Source organism: Triticum aestivum, chromosome 2B (genome assembly GCF_018294505.1).
Source record: "Triticum aestivum cultivar Chinese Spring chromosome 2B, IWGSC CS RefSeq v2.1, whole genome shotgun sequence".
NCBI classification, from domain to species: domain Eukaryota; kingdom Viridiplantae; phylum Streptophyta; class Magnoliopsida; order Poales; family Poaceae; genus Triticum; species Triticum aestivum.
In genome coordinates, this window is record NC_057798.1 from 24449974 (window position 1) to 24465143 (window position 15170).

General features: G+C 46.8%; 1 protein-coding gene across 1 annotated transcript; it reads left to right on the forward strand.

Moving 5' to 3' along the window:
* The first annotated feature begins 6773 nt into the window (after window positions 1–6773).
* LOC123043206 (uncharacterized) lies at window positions 6774–14031 on the forward strand. The gene is made up of 3 exons (XM_044465579.1): window positions 6774–7027; window positions 7237–7785; window positions 12642–14031. Exons 2-3 carry the CDS (start codon window positions 7364–7366, stop codon window positions 13735–13737), a joined length of 1518 nt encoding a protein of 505 aa, XP_044321514.1. The 5' UTR covers window positions 6774–7027; window positions 7237–7363; the 3' UTR covers window positions 13738–14031.
* The last annotated feature ends 1139 nt before the right edge of the window (window positions 14032–15170 follow it).

A 15170-nucleotide genomic window follows, 5' to 3' on the forward strand; every position in this document is an offset into this window, starting at 1 on the left:
CGATTGCGCCCCAGTTGAGCTGGGTTAACGCCTCAGTGGAGAAAGCTAAAACTGACCGTCATGATGAGGCGAGAGCCGGTCGCTGTTCGAGAGGTTTTTGCGAGTCCTTAAAGACTTATGCCGCTTAGAGCGAGGAGCCGGATCTTGTCCGGCCCAGGCGTGGATAGCGCCCCAAATTCGGCCTTCCGAAGACTAGGGGCTTCGTCGAAATTTAAAATTATAGAATTCTATGGCTAAGTGAGAGTGTTCAAGCACTATAAGTCCGGTTGCCTTGTTCGCCGTGTTGAGCGCCTCCCTAGATGGACCCAAAAATGGGAACAAGAGTGCTCAAGTTTATCCCAAACACCCCAGCACTCGTGGCATGGGGGCTGAAGCCGACGACTTGCCATCTCTCAGATTTGATAAACAGCCGCACATAAGGTAATATTTTAAATTAACAAGCGTTGCTTAGCGCATATGAACTAAGTTTTCAGCGCACAGGATAACGAAATGCGATTCTACTCAAAAATTACATCTTTGGAGCACTCCCCCACAATAGTGCGGGCACCCTTCAGCACACTCTTATAATACATCTCGGGCGTGCGATACTCCTTGCCCTCTGGTGGCGGGTCCGTCACAAGCTTCTGGGCATCCATCTTGCCCCAGTGCACCTTTGCGCGGGCAAGGGTCCGACGGGCACCATCAATACAGGCGGAGTGCTTGATGACTTCAACCCACGGGCACGCATCCACCAGCCGCCGCACCAGGCTGAAGTAGCTCCCAGGCATAGCCTCCTTAGGCCACAGCCGAACTATGAGGCCCTTCATGGCCTGTTCGGCCGCCTTGTGGAGCTCGACCAGCTGCTTCAGTTGGTCGCTAAGGGGCACCGGATGTCCGGCCTCAGCATACTGAGACCAGAAGACCTTCTCCGTCGAGCTCCCCTCCTCGGCCCGGTAGAATGCGGCAGCATCGGACACGCTGCGAGGAAGATCTGCGAACACTCCTGGAGAGCTCCGAATTCGGGTAAGCAACAGGTAATTAACACTCACATGCTTACTTTGCATGAAAAATGCCTTACCCGCTGCTATTTTCTTCACCGCCTCAATCTCTTGAAGGGCCTTGTAGGCTTCGGCCTTAGCGGCTTTGGCACTCTCAAGAGCCGTTGCAAGCTCAGACTCTCGAGTCTTCGAGTCACGCTCCAGGCTCTCATGTTTTTTCACGAGATCCTGGAGCTCTTGCTGTACCTCCGCCACCCGCGCCTCCTGCTTTCTCTCGCTCGGTGCGCTCCGCGGCCGCATTGCGTTCGGCCGCGGCCACCGCCTCTTTCAGGGTCGCCACCTCGTTAGTGGCCCCTGCAATACCCACGTTATCCTTGTCATTCTTTTTGCAACCAAAATCCTTTTCTGTAAGGTACAATTTTAATAAGGTGTTACTCACCTTCCTTGTCCTCGAGCTGCTTCTTGGCACGGCCGAGCTCGTTCTCGGACCGCTCGAGGTTTTCCTTCAAAGTATTGACCTCCGCAGTCAGTGCGGCAGAGGTCAGCAGCGCAGCCTGCAATCCCATATTGACATATTTTTTATGACTCCTGCGTATATCTTTTTAGATCCTCAGTCCGGCTTTTCTTCCCGAACACCGAACCGAGCATCAGGGGCTACTGTCTATGCGGTACCATTTTATACATATTGAAATTCTTACCTCAAAGCCTGTTAGAAGGCTCCTGCAGGCTTCGGTCAGCCCGCTCTTGGCGAGCTGCACCTTCTGAATCACCGCACTCATAACAGTGCGGTGTTCCTCTTTGATGGAGGCGTCGTTGAGCGCCTCCAGCAAATTATCTGGCACCTCCGGTTGGACGGAGGCAGCCGGCGTCACGGTCTTGCCCTTCTTGCGAAGGGGTCGCCCGCCGGACTCCGGAGCCACTGTGGGTTCCGGGGCTGAGTCCGGTGCAAAGTCCGGGAGGTTGTCCTGTGACACCTCCGGGGCCTCCGCCTCCTGGTGGGTCCCTTCCTGGGATCCCACCTCGGCATCGTCCGCGGCGCGGGGGGTGGAGGCAGCTGGAAGGGAATCCATATCCGACGCACCTAAGGACCCGCTCGATGAAGCGGGAAGATCATCCTTGGGCGGACTGCAGGGTTGTATGCGGCATTAAAAAGACATTATGTGGCGAAAAGGAAAAACCTTGAAGTTATTCGGGAGTCCGGATACTTACGATCTCGCCAGGGGCTTGGCCCTTGGAGGCCAGTCCTCGTCGTCGTCACTGGCGTTGGCGGAGCAGTCCGGGGGAAGAGTTTTTCCCTTCTTGGACCCCTCGGCCTCCCTTGTTGGGGAGGCCTTCCTTTTCTTCCCTCCCCCCGCTGGGGGAGAGGCTTTCTTCTTCTCCTCCTCGCCTTGGTGGGAGGAGTCGGCCTCGGATTCATCATCCGATAGCACCTGAAAACGGGAACTCTTCCGAGTCCCCGTGGCCTTCTTCTTGGCCTTCTTCTCCGGCACCACGTGGGGTGCCGGAGCCAGCAGCCCCGTTAGGCGGGCGTCCGCTGGGTCCTCTGGCAATGGGGCCGGACAGATAGTCCGTTCGGCCTTCGCCAGCCAGTCCTGTCAAAGGTAAAGGGAGTTTAGATCCCGCATAGAGTCAAACTATGGAAAACAAGTGGCAAAATCACTTACCTCGTCAGCTGGACGCTGCGAGCGGAATCCGCGATCTTCGGTAGCGGATGCGGGAGCCTCGGCGCCCTTGAACAGCACCTTCCAGACATCTTCGTACGTAGTGTCGAAGAGCCCGCTCAGAGTCTGGTGCTGCGCCGGATCGAACTCCCACATGTTGAAGCCCCGTCGTTGGCACGGGAGAATCCGGCGGATGAGCATGACCTGGACTATGTTGACAAGCTTGAGCTTCTTGTCCACCAGCTTCTGGATACAGGCTTGGAGTCCGGTCAGCTCCTCCGAATCCCCCCAGATCCGGCCACTCTCTTTCCAGGAGGTGAGCCGTGTAGGGATGCCGGATCTGAATTCGGGGGCCGCTGCCCAATCAGGGTCACGCGGCTCGGTGATGTAGAACCACCCCGATTGCCACCCCTTAATGGTTTCCACGAAAGTGCCCTCCAGCCACGTAACGTGGGACATCCTGCCCACCATGGCGCCTCCGCACTCCGCTTGGCTGCCCTTCACAACCTTCGGCTTGACACTGAAGGTCTTGAGCCACAAGCCGAAGTGGGGCTGGATGCAGAGGAAGGCCTCGCACACGACGATAAACGCCGAGATGTTGAGGATGAAATTCGGGGCCAGATCATGGAAATCTAGGCCATAGTAGAACATGAGCCCCCGAACAAAGGGATGAAGTGGGAAGCCCAGTCCGCGGAGGAAATGGGGAAGAAATACTACCCTCTCATGGGGCCTGGGGGTGGGGATGAGCTCTCCCTCGTCGGGGAGCCGATGCGCGATGTCGCTGGACAAATATCCGGTGTCGCGCAGCTTCTGGATCTGCCCCTCCGTGACGGAGGAGGCCATCCACTTGCCTCCCGCTCCGGACATAGTTGGAGAAGGTTGAGGTGAGAAGTGCGGACTTGGGCGCTGGAGCTCGAGTTCGCGGAGATAGATAAGCCAAGGAGGAAGAAGGCGCAGGTAAAAGGGTTGGATCTTTATCCCCTTATATGGGCGGACAAGAACATGTGTCCCCACCGGCCTGGTAAAACTCGCTTATCTCCCAAGCGTCACAATCAATGGCGCGGTTGGGTTACCCACGTCCGTATTGATGGGAATCCCGGAATAAGGGGAACACGATCTCTGCTTCGACAAGACGTGCCAAGGAAACCGCCTCGCTAAACGCACGGAGGTGGAACAATAAAAACAATTTGAGTAAAGGCTTGGTAATGGCATGACGTCACGCCACAAAATACGTCAGCATATTGAACTTGTGTAATATTATTCTCTCTAGGGTGGTACGTGGAATTTATTTTTGCAGAGCCGGACACTATCCTGGTGTTCACAATCTTCTATAAATTATTCGGAGGAAGAACCCGCCTTGCAATGCCGAAGACAACATGCGCGCCGGACTCGTCGTCATTGAAGCCTGGTTCAGGGGCTACTGAGGGAGTTCCGGACTAGGGGGTGTCCGGATAGCCGAACTATCATCATCGGCCGGACTCCAAGACTATGAAGATACAAGATTGAAGACTTCGTCCCGTGTCCGGATGGGACTTTCCTTGGCGTGGAAGGCAAGCTTGGCGATATGGATATGTAGATTTCCTACCATTGTAACCGACTCTGTGTAACCCTAGCCCTCTCCGGTGTCTATATAAACCGGATGGCTTTAGTCCTTAGGACGAACAACAATCATACCATAGGCTAGCTTCTAGGGTTTAGCCTCCTTGATCTCGTGGTAGATCCACTCTTGTAACACACATCATCAATATTAATCAAGCAGGACATAGGGTTTTACCTCCATCAAGAGGGCCCGAACCTGGGTAAAACATCGTGTATCGTGTCCCTTGTCTCCTATTACCATCCGCCTAGACGCACAGTTCGGGACCCCCTACCCGAGATCCGCCGGTTTTGACACCGACAGCTGGGAAAACGTTCGACCATCATTGGCGAAGGAGACAGAGAACCAGGGGCGAAGGAGAGAGGGGGCGTCGGCGGCGAGAGAGGGACGTCGACGCCGAGAGAGAGCGGCTGTGGCAAGTGTGCGACCAACAGCGAGGGAGGTCGGTTTTTATAGCGGCGAGTGGGCGGCAAGCGGGCGACAGCAGTGTGGACACGTGGAGGGGAGGGGGCGGGACGCGCCTTCAGTGCGCCGCCCGTGAATCAATGGAAGGCTGACCGGTGGCAGCCTTTGCATTGATTCCCGTGGGAAAACCGAGGCGATGAGGACGACGCAGATTCTCGGCCGGGTCCACCAGGCTTTCGCGCCAAAAACGTTTCCCCCGGCGCCCGCGGGCGCCCCCTGCGTGCCGGGTCCGGCCTGGGTTCGTTGGCGCCAGTTTCGGCCCTAACCGACGAATATTGGGCTTTCTGGAGGCGCGGCTGGGCCGGTTTTTTCAAGCCGGCGTTAAAACATGGGCTCGTGGGGCTTGTTGGGGGGGGGGGGAGTGGAAATGCTCTAAACAATGCTATTCTTGTGTTTCAGTAGCAATAAAGTGATCCGCTTTTTGCAAATGACACTGTGTAGCTTTGCGGATTCAGTAGCCTTTGATCCCCACTCGATGATCCAAGGATCTGGGTCAAATCTAAACCAACTCCCAACACCTTTCTTATCTCTCGAAAAAAAGTCTCTCAAGAATTGGATTACATTCATAAATTTGATAGGATTTGAGTTTGAAGATTCCAATTTCAACATTTTTATGTGGGTGTCACATGAGAATAGAAAATTATTCATCCTGTGAATTTAGAAAGAGATAAAACAAAGTTCCAAATCAAATTTTGGATTAAACGATGCTATTCTTGGGTTCTTGTGCCAAGAAAGTGATGCCACTTCTAGTCTTCTATAGATGCCGCCGAGTTCACATCGATTCTTGGGTTCTTGTGCCAAGAAAATAATACTGAATGTGGGATTGACTTCCCCATAGAAGGAAACAAGTTTCGTCACTGTGGAGTGAACGTAAAAGTCAAGTTCTCGTTGTTTAAAAATCAGGATGCTAAAATATGAAAATCAAACTAATCATCATGCAATTTGAATAGTAGGTTCACGCGAGCCGTGGAAGCCTAAATTAAATTCACCCTGTTTGACATTAAAATCCGAAAGGAATATGTCCAATTTCACAATCTTTAATGGTAGACATATGTGAATGCAACTGGTGGTGATGCGCGCCCCTTAGCTCCGCCACCGAGCCACATATGTGAAGGCAACTTGTTGCTTCTCCAGGTGCTTTTATAGAAAAATATCAAGGACCTTCGGAAAAAAAAACCTCCGCAAAAAAAGGAAAATATCAAGAAACACAAGAACTCTCCCTATGATACTCATGGTGGCCAAGCTAAACCTCCAAAACTGCACAAACTTAAACTCTCCCTAGTTAATTAAAAAACCGTTCAATAAACCTAGCCTCGGAATAAGCCACCAAATTCTCGAGAACCAACTTACTGCAAAGTCTGCAAACCAGCATCTAGCTCCAAAAGGTGGAGAACATATGTTAACGTGGTTATTAAAAAAGCTACTACGTGATTGTGAGATCAAAACAAGTCATTCTTTCTGAAGATAAAGGCAGATCAGCAAATAAATTACTCTAAGATGGAAAGTCAAGTCTCTATATAGAGCTTAAATCCTAGTAACATTTAGGCCCCTAAAGTTTTTGAATATCAAAGCAGTCATCAAAACCTCTAATTCCAGCACAGAAAAGTCGAATGCCTCCGTGACAATGACATCCTGGCGGGAACACCAAGAAATTGGAGAGCCCCGAGCACATAGCAGTTAGAGAAGGTAGCTTCCGCGAAGCCCGTATGGGAAGGAGAGATAATTCGTATAGTAGAAAAAAAAAACGAACTTACATCCACACGCATCAAATATTGGAGGCATGGCGAAGGTCTCACCGTCACGAGTAGGATGGTTCAGGTGGATCGCGAATGAGACGTCTGGGCGTGTGGGCAGTGAGCATCCGCTTTTAGTTCACGTCCTCTGGCATCCGCTTTTAGTTATACTAGAAATTGTCCTCTCTCTGACACATTTCAGCACGTACGTAATTGCGACAAATCATGGGGTCGAGAACGCAAAGACACGTCCGTCCGTCCGTCCGAGAACCATCTCGGGTTTGGGGTTGGGCGGCAGTGGGCAGTGGGCAGTGGACACGTCCAAAGAGGGCGTGCGATCCCTTTGGGTGGTAGTTTCGCAACCCCCTCTGAGCGGCGTGCCACTGCCGCCTGGCCCTGCCGTGTTGAGACTGTTTTCCCTCTTTCTTCTTCTGAGGCCCCTCCCTTTTCTCCGCCGTCTGGACCTCCTCGGGAGCGCTCCTGCACCCAGCGCCGCCCCTCCTGTCCTCCGCCTCCCCGGACGCAGTCGGAGTGATCCCCCGCGCAGCGCAGCGAGCAGGAGCCGCCGCCGCAGCCGGGACGACCGGCTTGGAGGTGCCCCCCGCTTCCCCTTTCGCCGTTTCCATTTTGGGGGATTTTTGTTGGGTTTTTGGGGGGGTTGGGAGAGGGAGCTCTCGCCCGTTTACGAAATCTAGCGCTGGATCGGTCAGATCTATGGGCCCCGGCCAGTCCTTACTCCTTGTTGCTGCGTCAGTCCATCCATCTCATTATCTTGTACTAGTAAGACTGATTTTCTGTTTCAGGGCGGAAGGATCGAACTCCGGGGAGGGGGGATTGTCCGTCGGCGACCAAGGGGCGGGTCGACTGTTCGACAGTCCGAGCTGTTTACTGGGAACTACCAACCCGTCCTGCCTGCTATCTGGGGGTTCCATGAACCAGGCTGTTGCGATGCAACATCTCGCAGAGCAGATATGCATTCTGAGGCTATGGGACAGGGGCGAGGTGTCTGCTGCTACCAAGAACCTCCTCCGGTCCATCGAGCAGCCCCCCTACTCGATCCAGGCAGATACAGTCTGCTGTTACTCCCTCAGCAGGTGCCACTCCGGAAGCAGCAGCCATGACGACTATGCATCTAGTGACGGCGGCGACACTCCAACTCCAACCAGCAGCAACGGGCGGCAGCTTCACTATCCGTCACATGCCCACATGGACCCTGGCCCTGTCCGACTCATCTTGCCGGGCTCTTTGGCCCAGCTAGACGACATTATCTGCAATTGTCAAGTGGCCTTTGGACCTGATTACAAACAAGTGCTACTCCAAGCATTCTCGGCCAACTCACATGCATGGAGCAGGTAAACCCACAGCTTTATCACTGAAGATGGTAAATTTTGGCATCATGTATTCCTTTTTTTTTCTTCCCACACACAAAATATATTCCTTTTTTTCTTTACTGTTATGACATTGCAGCAAAATAACGAGTGCCAAATACTACCTCCGTCCGGAATTACTTGTCAATGATATGAATGTATTTAGATGTATTTCAGTGGTAGATACATCTGTTTGAGCGACAAGTAATTCCGGTCCGAGATAGTACTCCCTCCGTCCCAAAATTCTTGTCTTAAATTTGTCTAAATACGGATGTATTCTAGTTACATTTTAGTGTTAGATACATCCGTATCTAAACAAATGTAAGACAAGAATTTTGGGACGGAGGGAATAGTAAAGAGCCTAAAGGAAGTTTCAGTACTCCCTTCGTCCAAGTTTATTAGGCCCGTGAGCAGCATAAGAGCATGGTTAATAATATAGCCAGCAATTGGCTATATAAACATGACATGTCATCAAGAGTTAGCATTATTAATTACTCATACAATGAAGTTGGCTATAAGGGTAGAACTTTTTTTTAACTTTCTCTCTCTATCTCTTTCCTCACATTAAATGCTTATATCTAGGAGCTCGCGTAGAGGCTGGCTTTTGCATGTTAGCCCACTCCATCACTTTTTTCTTGTCTCTCTCCTGCACATAGGCAAAAGTGCCATGTAAGCGGACTTAGACTAGCCATAGTGGAGAGTATACACTAGTAACATACACGCTACCCTAGGCTATGTTACTACTCCCTCCGTGTCTTTTTAGTCTGCATATAAAATTTGGTCAAAGTCAAACTTTGTAAAGTTTGACTAACTTTGTAGGAAAAAATATCAACATCTACAATACTAAAGCTATATGATATGTTAATTTCACATTGTGAATCTTGATATTTTTTCCTATAAACTTAGTCAAAGTTGACAAAGTTTGACTTTGACCAAATTTTATATGCAAACTAAAAAGAAACGGAGGAAGTACCTCCATAGTGGGTAGTAACATATGTGCGGTGTCATGCAAAGCTTAATTTATTAGGTTATAGACTCATATTGTCTTGGGATATGTGATGTTACGGTAACTAGCTAAGTTACTTAATTTACCTCTCTCATTAACTCATTGCCACAGACAAATTTGCTGAGTTGGACCCGATGTTACTCTTGAAGCTTCTCCCACTATGGCTAGTCTTATAGCCCACTATTGTACTTGCTCTCAGCATGTCCCTTCATATTAGGCCCCGGAATTAAGTTGCGTTGGAAACACATATTTTCCCTTGGTCTTCCTTCTGTTCCTGCGCTGGATGGATATTTAAGAGCAGTAAAATCCGTAGCACATAAATATGCCCAGCATGCAGCCAATGCATACGCAGCATGCATGTCCAGGAGTAGCCGCTGTAGTTAATTTACCGAAGTCAAACCGTCCTCGCGCTTTAATTTGATGTGAAATACAAGATTTTTAAGGGGACTACTCTGTGTGCCTTGGTTCTAGTGTTTTGGTCTTTAGGCCCAATAAACCCGGATGGAGCGAGTACATAGATAGAATAGACTGGGACTGCCATTGTACAATACAGCTTAAAAGCAAAGAATAACAGTCTACATAGACTCGCTAGAAATTTCCAATATATGCTTTCCCCTGTTCCTTCAGTAAGGACATTTCTCTTGTTGAATCATCCTCTATTTTGAATTTTTACTCTGCACTGTTTGCCGCTATAATGTATTGACATTTTGTGCATTTTCTTTCCAAATCTCTTTCATGCTTGTATTAATTGGACCATGCCAATGTATTGTAATAGCTGTGTTTCTCTGTGGCCCAACGGATCACATATCCCTCTTAGTCAGTAGAGTACTTACAGTTTTGCCCTGAAGTTAAAAACACCAAGCTCTGTATTCTCGTTATGACCACACATCACTGACCTTTTAGTGATTATATATATCTTTTCCTCTTTCGAAACTCCCAAATAAATCATCTGAACTCTTGGGAAAGGTAATACTCGAACTAGAAATTATGTTTCCAAAGCAACTAGCATGGTGCCCCATGCAAAGACGCGGGCAACATCTGATTAGTGCATTTCACCTTTGTGATACAAGGTTACATACGCTTAATATGCTATTTGAAAATGACATGGTTTTGTGAAAGCCACTAAAAGTTCTTTGATTTATAAAATGAACTATAATAGTGAAAGGAAATTATTAGTTCTCAGTTTCAATGTATGTATTTCTTCTGCTTCACTCTATATCCTTAGCGTACCATACACAAATTAAGAGAGCATGAATTTGTAGAACTTAAATGAGAAATCATCACACATACATGTACTCAAACAGAAGGTGTATAGAGTGAAAATAATACAGTAATGAATTATGTGTGAAGACTGAGTGCCATTTAGTTTGTGGAACATCCATTTGAATGTCGCACTCACCTCTGGTTCATATACTAGAGAAATCTCACTTTGAAAATGAACATCCGAGAGAGTTTGGTCCACAATTCTATTTTGTCAACAATGATGTTGCTGGTGTTTTTGAAGAAGCGCATGGCTTTTTTATGTATATTTGTTTCGGTGATAACATGATTCTTGAAAAAGAAATGTTGATGTTTTGAATGGGTTACAAATTAGAAACAAAATTGCAAGTTTTTACATATCCAAGTCTTTATCATCCACTTATCTTCCTCTCTTTATGTCTACTGTCCTTCACCACCTGCATGCAATGCCTCTTTCTTCAACCACTTCGGGCTCATGGATGACCCAGCACGGTATTGACACTAAAGCGCCTCCAACATCGATTTCTTAATCGCTGGTCTCTATGACCAGGACAATCTTTGTGAACTGAGTAGAGCTTTCATTAATTGGGGTATAATGATACTTCAGTTCCCCGATCATCGGGACTGGCAACATATCCAAGGATTTGGTCTTTGTATAGCCACAGTGTGACCAATCATTTTAGAGCAACTTCCAAAAATATGTATATCTCCTGCTCTTCTGTGTCTCAGCACATTATAGTACAATTTAAGCGATTTCCAAATTCTGAAAAGTTCTACTTGTTTTGACATTTCTGTAACATAAGAATTGTACCGGAAGTACAATTTCTGTTTTTTTATGATTGTACTCCCTCTGTCCCAAAATAAGTGTCTTCAAAGTTGTACTAAAGTTAGTACAAAGTTGAGACACTTATTTTGGGACAGAGGGAGTATTATATATACATCAAAGGCGCCTTTGCTTTATTTTGAATTCTCCCAGGGTATTTTAATTAGTTTTGTCATTTGGTTGATAGTTTGGTTAACATATTTTTATTTAATTTTCTCCAGTTAATCTTGTTAGTTAGTTGTTCTCTTATGGAACACATTTTCATTTAATTGTATCCAAAATACATTTTTAAGAATTGATTTAGGTGTGAATAATTTTTTGATCCGAAGGTATAATAAAATCATGGACTTTGAGGTGAAAAATTATGTTGGAGACATATATTGCATTGCATCTAGCAGTTACATTCTAATAATGTATATGGTGGCAATTAAACCTATTCAAGCTCTCCTAGCACAAATAAATAGAAAAATATTCTGACTGCCTGTGTTGAACGTTATAGTTTTTGTTCTTGGATAGTCACGCTGACACACCCAACTTGGCCTGCGCTATCTCTTCTTCTTTCAGTTTGTGTGCCCTCTTTGGCGCATCCTCAGCCCACACTGCACTTCACCTTGCACCTTGTTCCGCGTCTGTCGTCCGCAGCTTGCTACTGGCACCTTTCAAGGTCACAGCAATCTTGTGTTGATCATGTACTGAGGGATCTCATGTGGAGCAACAGTCTGGTAGGATTTCAATGGGTTGAACAAAATACCCACCATTATAAGATTAAAAGATACGCTGTATGAGACTATTAAAAGATATAGTGGCTGTGGTCTGTTTAGGCATAGTTATGAAGATCTAGTGGCTGTGATATGTTGGGTACAGTTATGAAGATCTAGAGGCTTTTGATTCCTTAATAAAGAAGAGGGCCCACTGTCTGAAGGACAGATTTTTTTGTGTGAGAATTTTAGTGATTTCTCTTCGTTTTTATCCATTTTGTGTTTTTAGTATACAGCCGAAATAGATAGATAAAGCAGAAACTTCAGGTCAGACAACACGAGATCAGTATCATCAATGTAGCAGAGGAGAAATACTAATGATGAATAAATTTTGTGCATTATATGGCCTGCAAATTGGAATTTTTAGTAATGCATGTATATGGAGGCGTTAGCTGCTTTGTTTTGCTAACCTTTTTTGTCATTTTAATATGGGTTTGTTTGTACCTGTATGTGCTTTTGGATCCTAAAAGAATATATTATTTGACCTAACCTCAAATGCTTGTGACAGTTGACTGTTCACAATATCATCATTTACATGCTAATCAACCAACTCTATTGTCTTTCGAATGGTCTGAAATATTGTTAAGTACTCGGGCTGATGTAGTTTGTGTTGAAAATTGACCTATGACTGCAGACTTTTGCTGTTCATGGAAATTTTTAGATATATATAGCATGTAATGTTTACCTTGACACAAAAAAATGACTACACTAACCAAGATAAAACTGGTTGAGCTACTAAATCAAGTAAAATCCTGAATGCTTTGCAAGCATTTTTATGATTTGTATAGAAGTCTTGTTACTTGGCAGTTTTAATCTGAAAGCACAGGTTAAGGAGTTCTGTAGTGAATAATGAATTCTGTGGTACTCTGTAAGGGTCCAAAATGATCTCTGTAAATATACAGTCTCTTGTGATGCTAGAACATTTATGTATCCGTAAGAATATTGGCTCCTCAAATGTTTCATAAATTGCTAAAATATTTGTACTCACAGTTCAAGCTCGCTTTTTGTGTAACAGGTTTTTCTATGAACTGGACATACCATTGGTTCTTCGTGGAAGAACAGTGGATCCTTCTGAGCGTACAGAAGAATTGACCACTATGTTGAAAATCAACACTCAAGTCCTCTGTTTGATGCAACAGCAGTTATGTGAGCAGAGTCGATCATTTGAGGAGTTAAAAATAGGCTACTTTGCGCAGTTTGCAAAGTGCCCTATCAAGGAGCTCTTGGAGACTGCAGTCTGTCTTAGCGAGGCAGTGTGGCCTCCCACTCGTATTCCTCCAATGCTGCTTGCCTGTGAGGCACTTAAGGATGTCTTTCCTCTTATAGAAAAGCTTCCTTCCAGTGAATCTGGTGACTGCCTTTCCAATATTTTGCACAACATGAGAGAGGCTTTCAGGAGATTAATGGACCATACCAAGCACCACATAGAATCCAATATGAAAAAGCATCAGGATGACATTATTCATCCAATGACATGTTTCCTCATATGCTCAGTGAGATCCTTCCGCAGTCACAGAAATTTAGTGCAATCCACTCTTGCCCCTGGTGATGACTCCAACTCATTTGGCCATCTTCTGCATGACGTGATCACCTGCTGGAAATCTGGGCTCACTGAGTATGCAAACATATATCACGCAGATGTGCAGCAGCGATGCATTTTCGTATTGAACAACACAGACCATTTTAATAGGAAGACAGATGGCCTGTTGAATGAGTTGCTATCTGATGGGCAGATTGTTGAGCAGCATGATAATGAGTTCAAGTTACTCTTGAAGAGATATACAGATGAGGCCTGCACTCCGGCCAAGTCTTGTTTAAATCGCAGCTGCTGGTGGTGGTGGGGCAGTCAGCGTCCATCCTTGGCCGCGTTTACTTCGAAATTCAATGAGACTTTTGATCGTCAGAGAACTTGGAAGGTTCCCGATGTTGCCCTACGGCAGGATCTGAGAGATAGCATAGAGAAGTGCATCCTGTCAGACTACACAAGGTGTCTCCAGAACCGTTCAAGTTCGGGGCTGTTTTGTTCATGCTTGCAGATAGATTCAGCAGGGAAGATATATACCACTGAGAGCTTGCAAACAACGGTGCAGAGCTTATTTGAAGGATGCTGACCTACTAGCCCCCCCCCCCCTCCGTGTCTCCCCTCTTTGAAGGGTGTTGACGTCAGTTCCTTTTCTCCTTGTTGTAACAATTGTGCATAGTTGTGATTGTATAGTTGAGATTACCAGAAGAACAATACGTATAGCACCATTTTTTGGCGCCACACCCCATTGTTAGTTGTGCCAACCTAGGAGTTTCTCTGTGTATCTACTGTACTTCTACCCGCTCTGTGAAGAAGATTGAGGAAGAAACTTGGCATGGAGTTGAAGGTAGCTTTCATTATGTTAAATGATAACTTGTTTGTATTTCTCGTAGTATGATGTCTTCCTATCATCATATGCTGGTTCTGTTCGCTACCCTCTCGGTAGGTAACTATCCCCGAAATTAAGGTTTTCTTTTTCCATTTCATGTCTGTGCATGAATGGCATCGTGTTTTTCATGGCCAGTAATTCCCAGGCACCGTTACCGCCACATTGAGGGAAGGCTAAGAACAGCTCTGATACCCGATTATATTGTTGAGATGTGATCCCATATTGTCGCTGGGGAGGAGACACCTGGCACACCTCACCTTTCGGGATTCACAGTCGGAGAGGACATTTTTGCTATGTTAGAGCAACTCCAATAGCTCTTGTTAAATCTTCCTTGTAAAAGCCGTTTTGTGGGATGTCTGTCAGACTGTCACTGGCGGAGGCAGGGGATGGCAGCAGGGCTCAGGCCAACATGCAGATTTTTTCATTGCATCAGTGATTACCTGCTGCTGATATTGTGTATTACAGTGATTTGGTTGGCTTTGGCTCTTCCCAACATGCTTTAACATCAAGTTGCCCCCCCTCATTATAATTTAGGGAGAAATGACCGATGACTATTTTTCCCAATTCCTATTTTTTTTTCTATTCCTCTTTTGAAAACTTGTCCACAAAACAAGTTGTCCCTCGTATCATTGAGAAACTGGAAGGTGCGATCACTCGGGAAAGGTCTGGCGAGGCGGCCGGCAGGAGTGGAGAGGCGGGCGGGGCACACGGCCGGTGGCGGAGCAGTGGCGCGGCCCGGCGGGAGCGAAGGAGTGGCCATGTCAGTTCAGGCGGTTTCAGCCCACCAAAATGTACGGGAAGGTCATCTCTCCTAAATGTGAGGGTAGTTTGGGAAAATTATAGAGGATCCTTAAAAAAGGTTTTATATGAGTGGTGGAGGACTATTTTTGACTCAACTTTCGTAAATGGAGCGGGTGGAGGACTATTTTTGCTTCTTCAAGTGATTTTATAAGGAGCGCACGCCCCCCTCATCACGGGCTCGGACCATTTTCATCTTTTAAACATTCAAAAAATGACGTGGGTGGTAAGATTTGAAGTCGGAACCTCTATGTTTTCTTCAAACAGAGAAACCAACTCACCTGATATGTTTAGCAACACTTCTTTTTCTTCTTATTTTATATGCCTTCCGGAAG

Coding starts and splice junctions, on each gene's coding strand:
- LOC123043206 (XM_044465579.1), top strand. CDS start 7,364: ATGAACCAGGCTGTTGCGATGCAACATCTCGCAGAGCAGATATGCATT. Junction 7,786..12,641: donor AACTCACATGCATGGAGCAG/GTAAACCCACAG, acceptor TTTGTGTAACAG/GTTTTTCTATGAACTGGACA.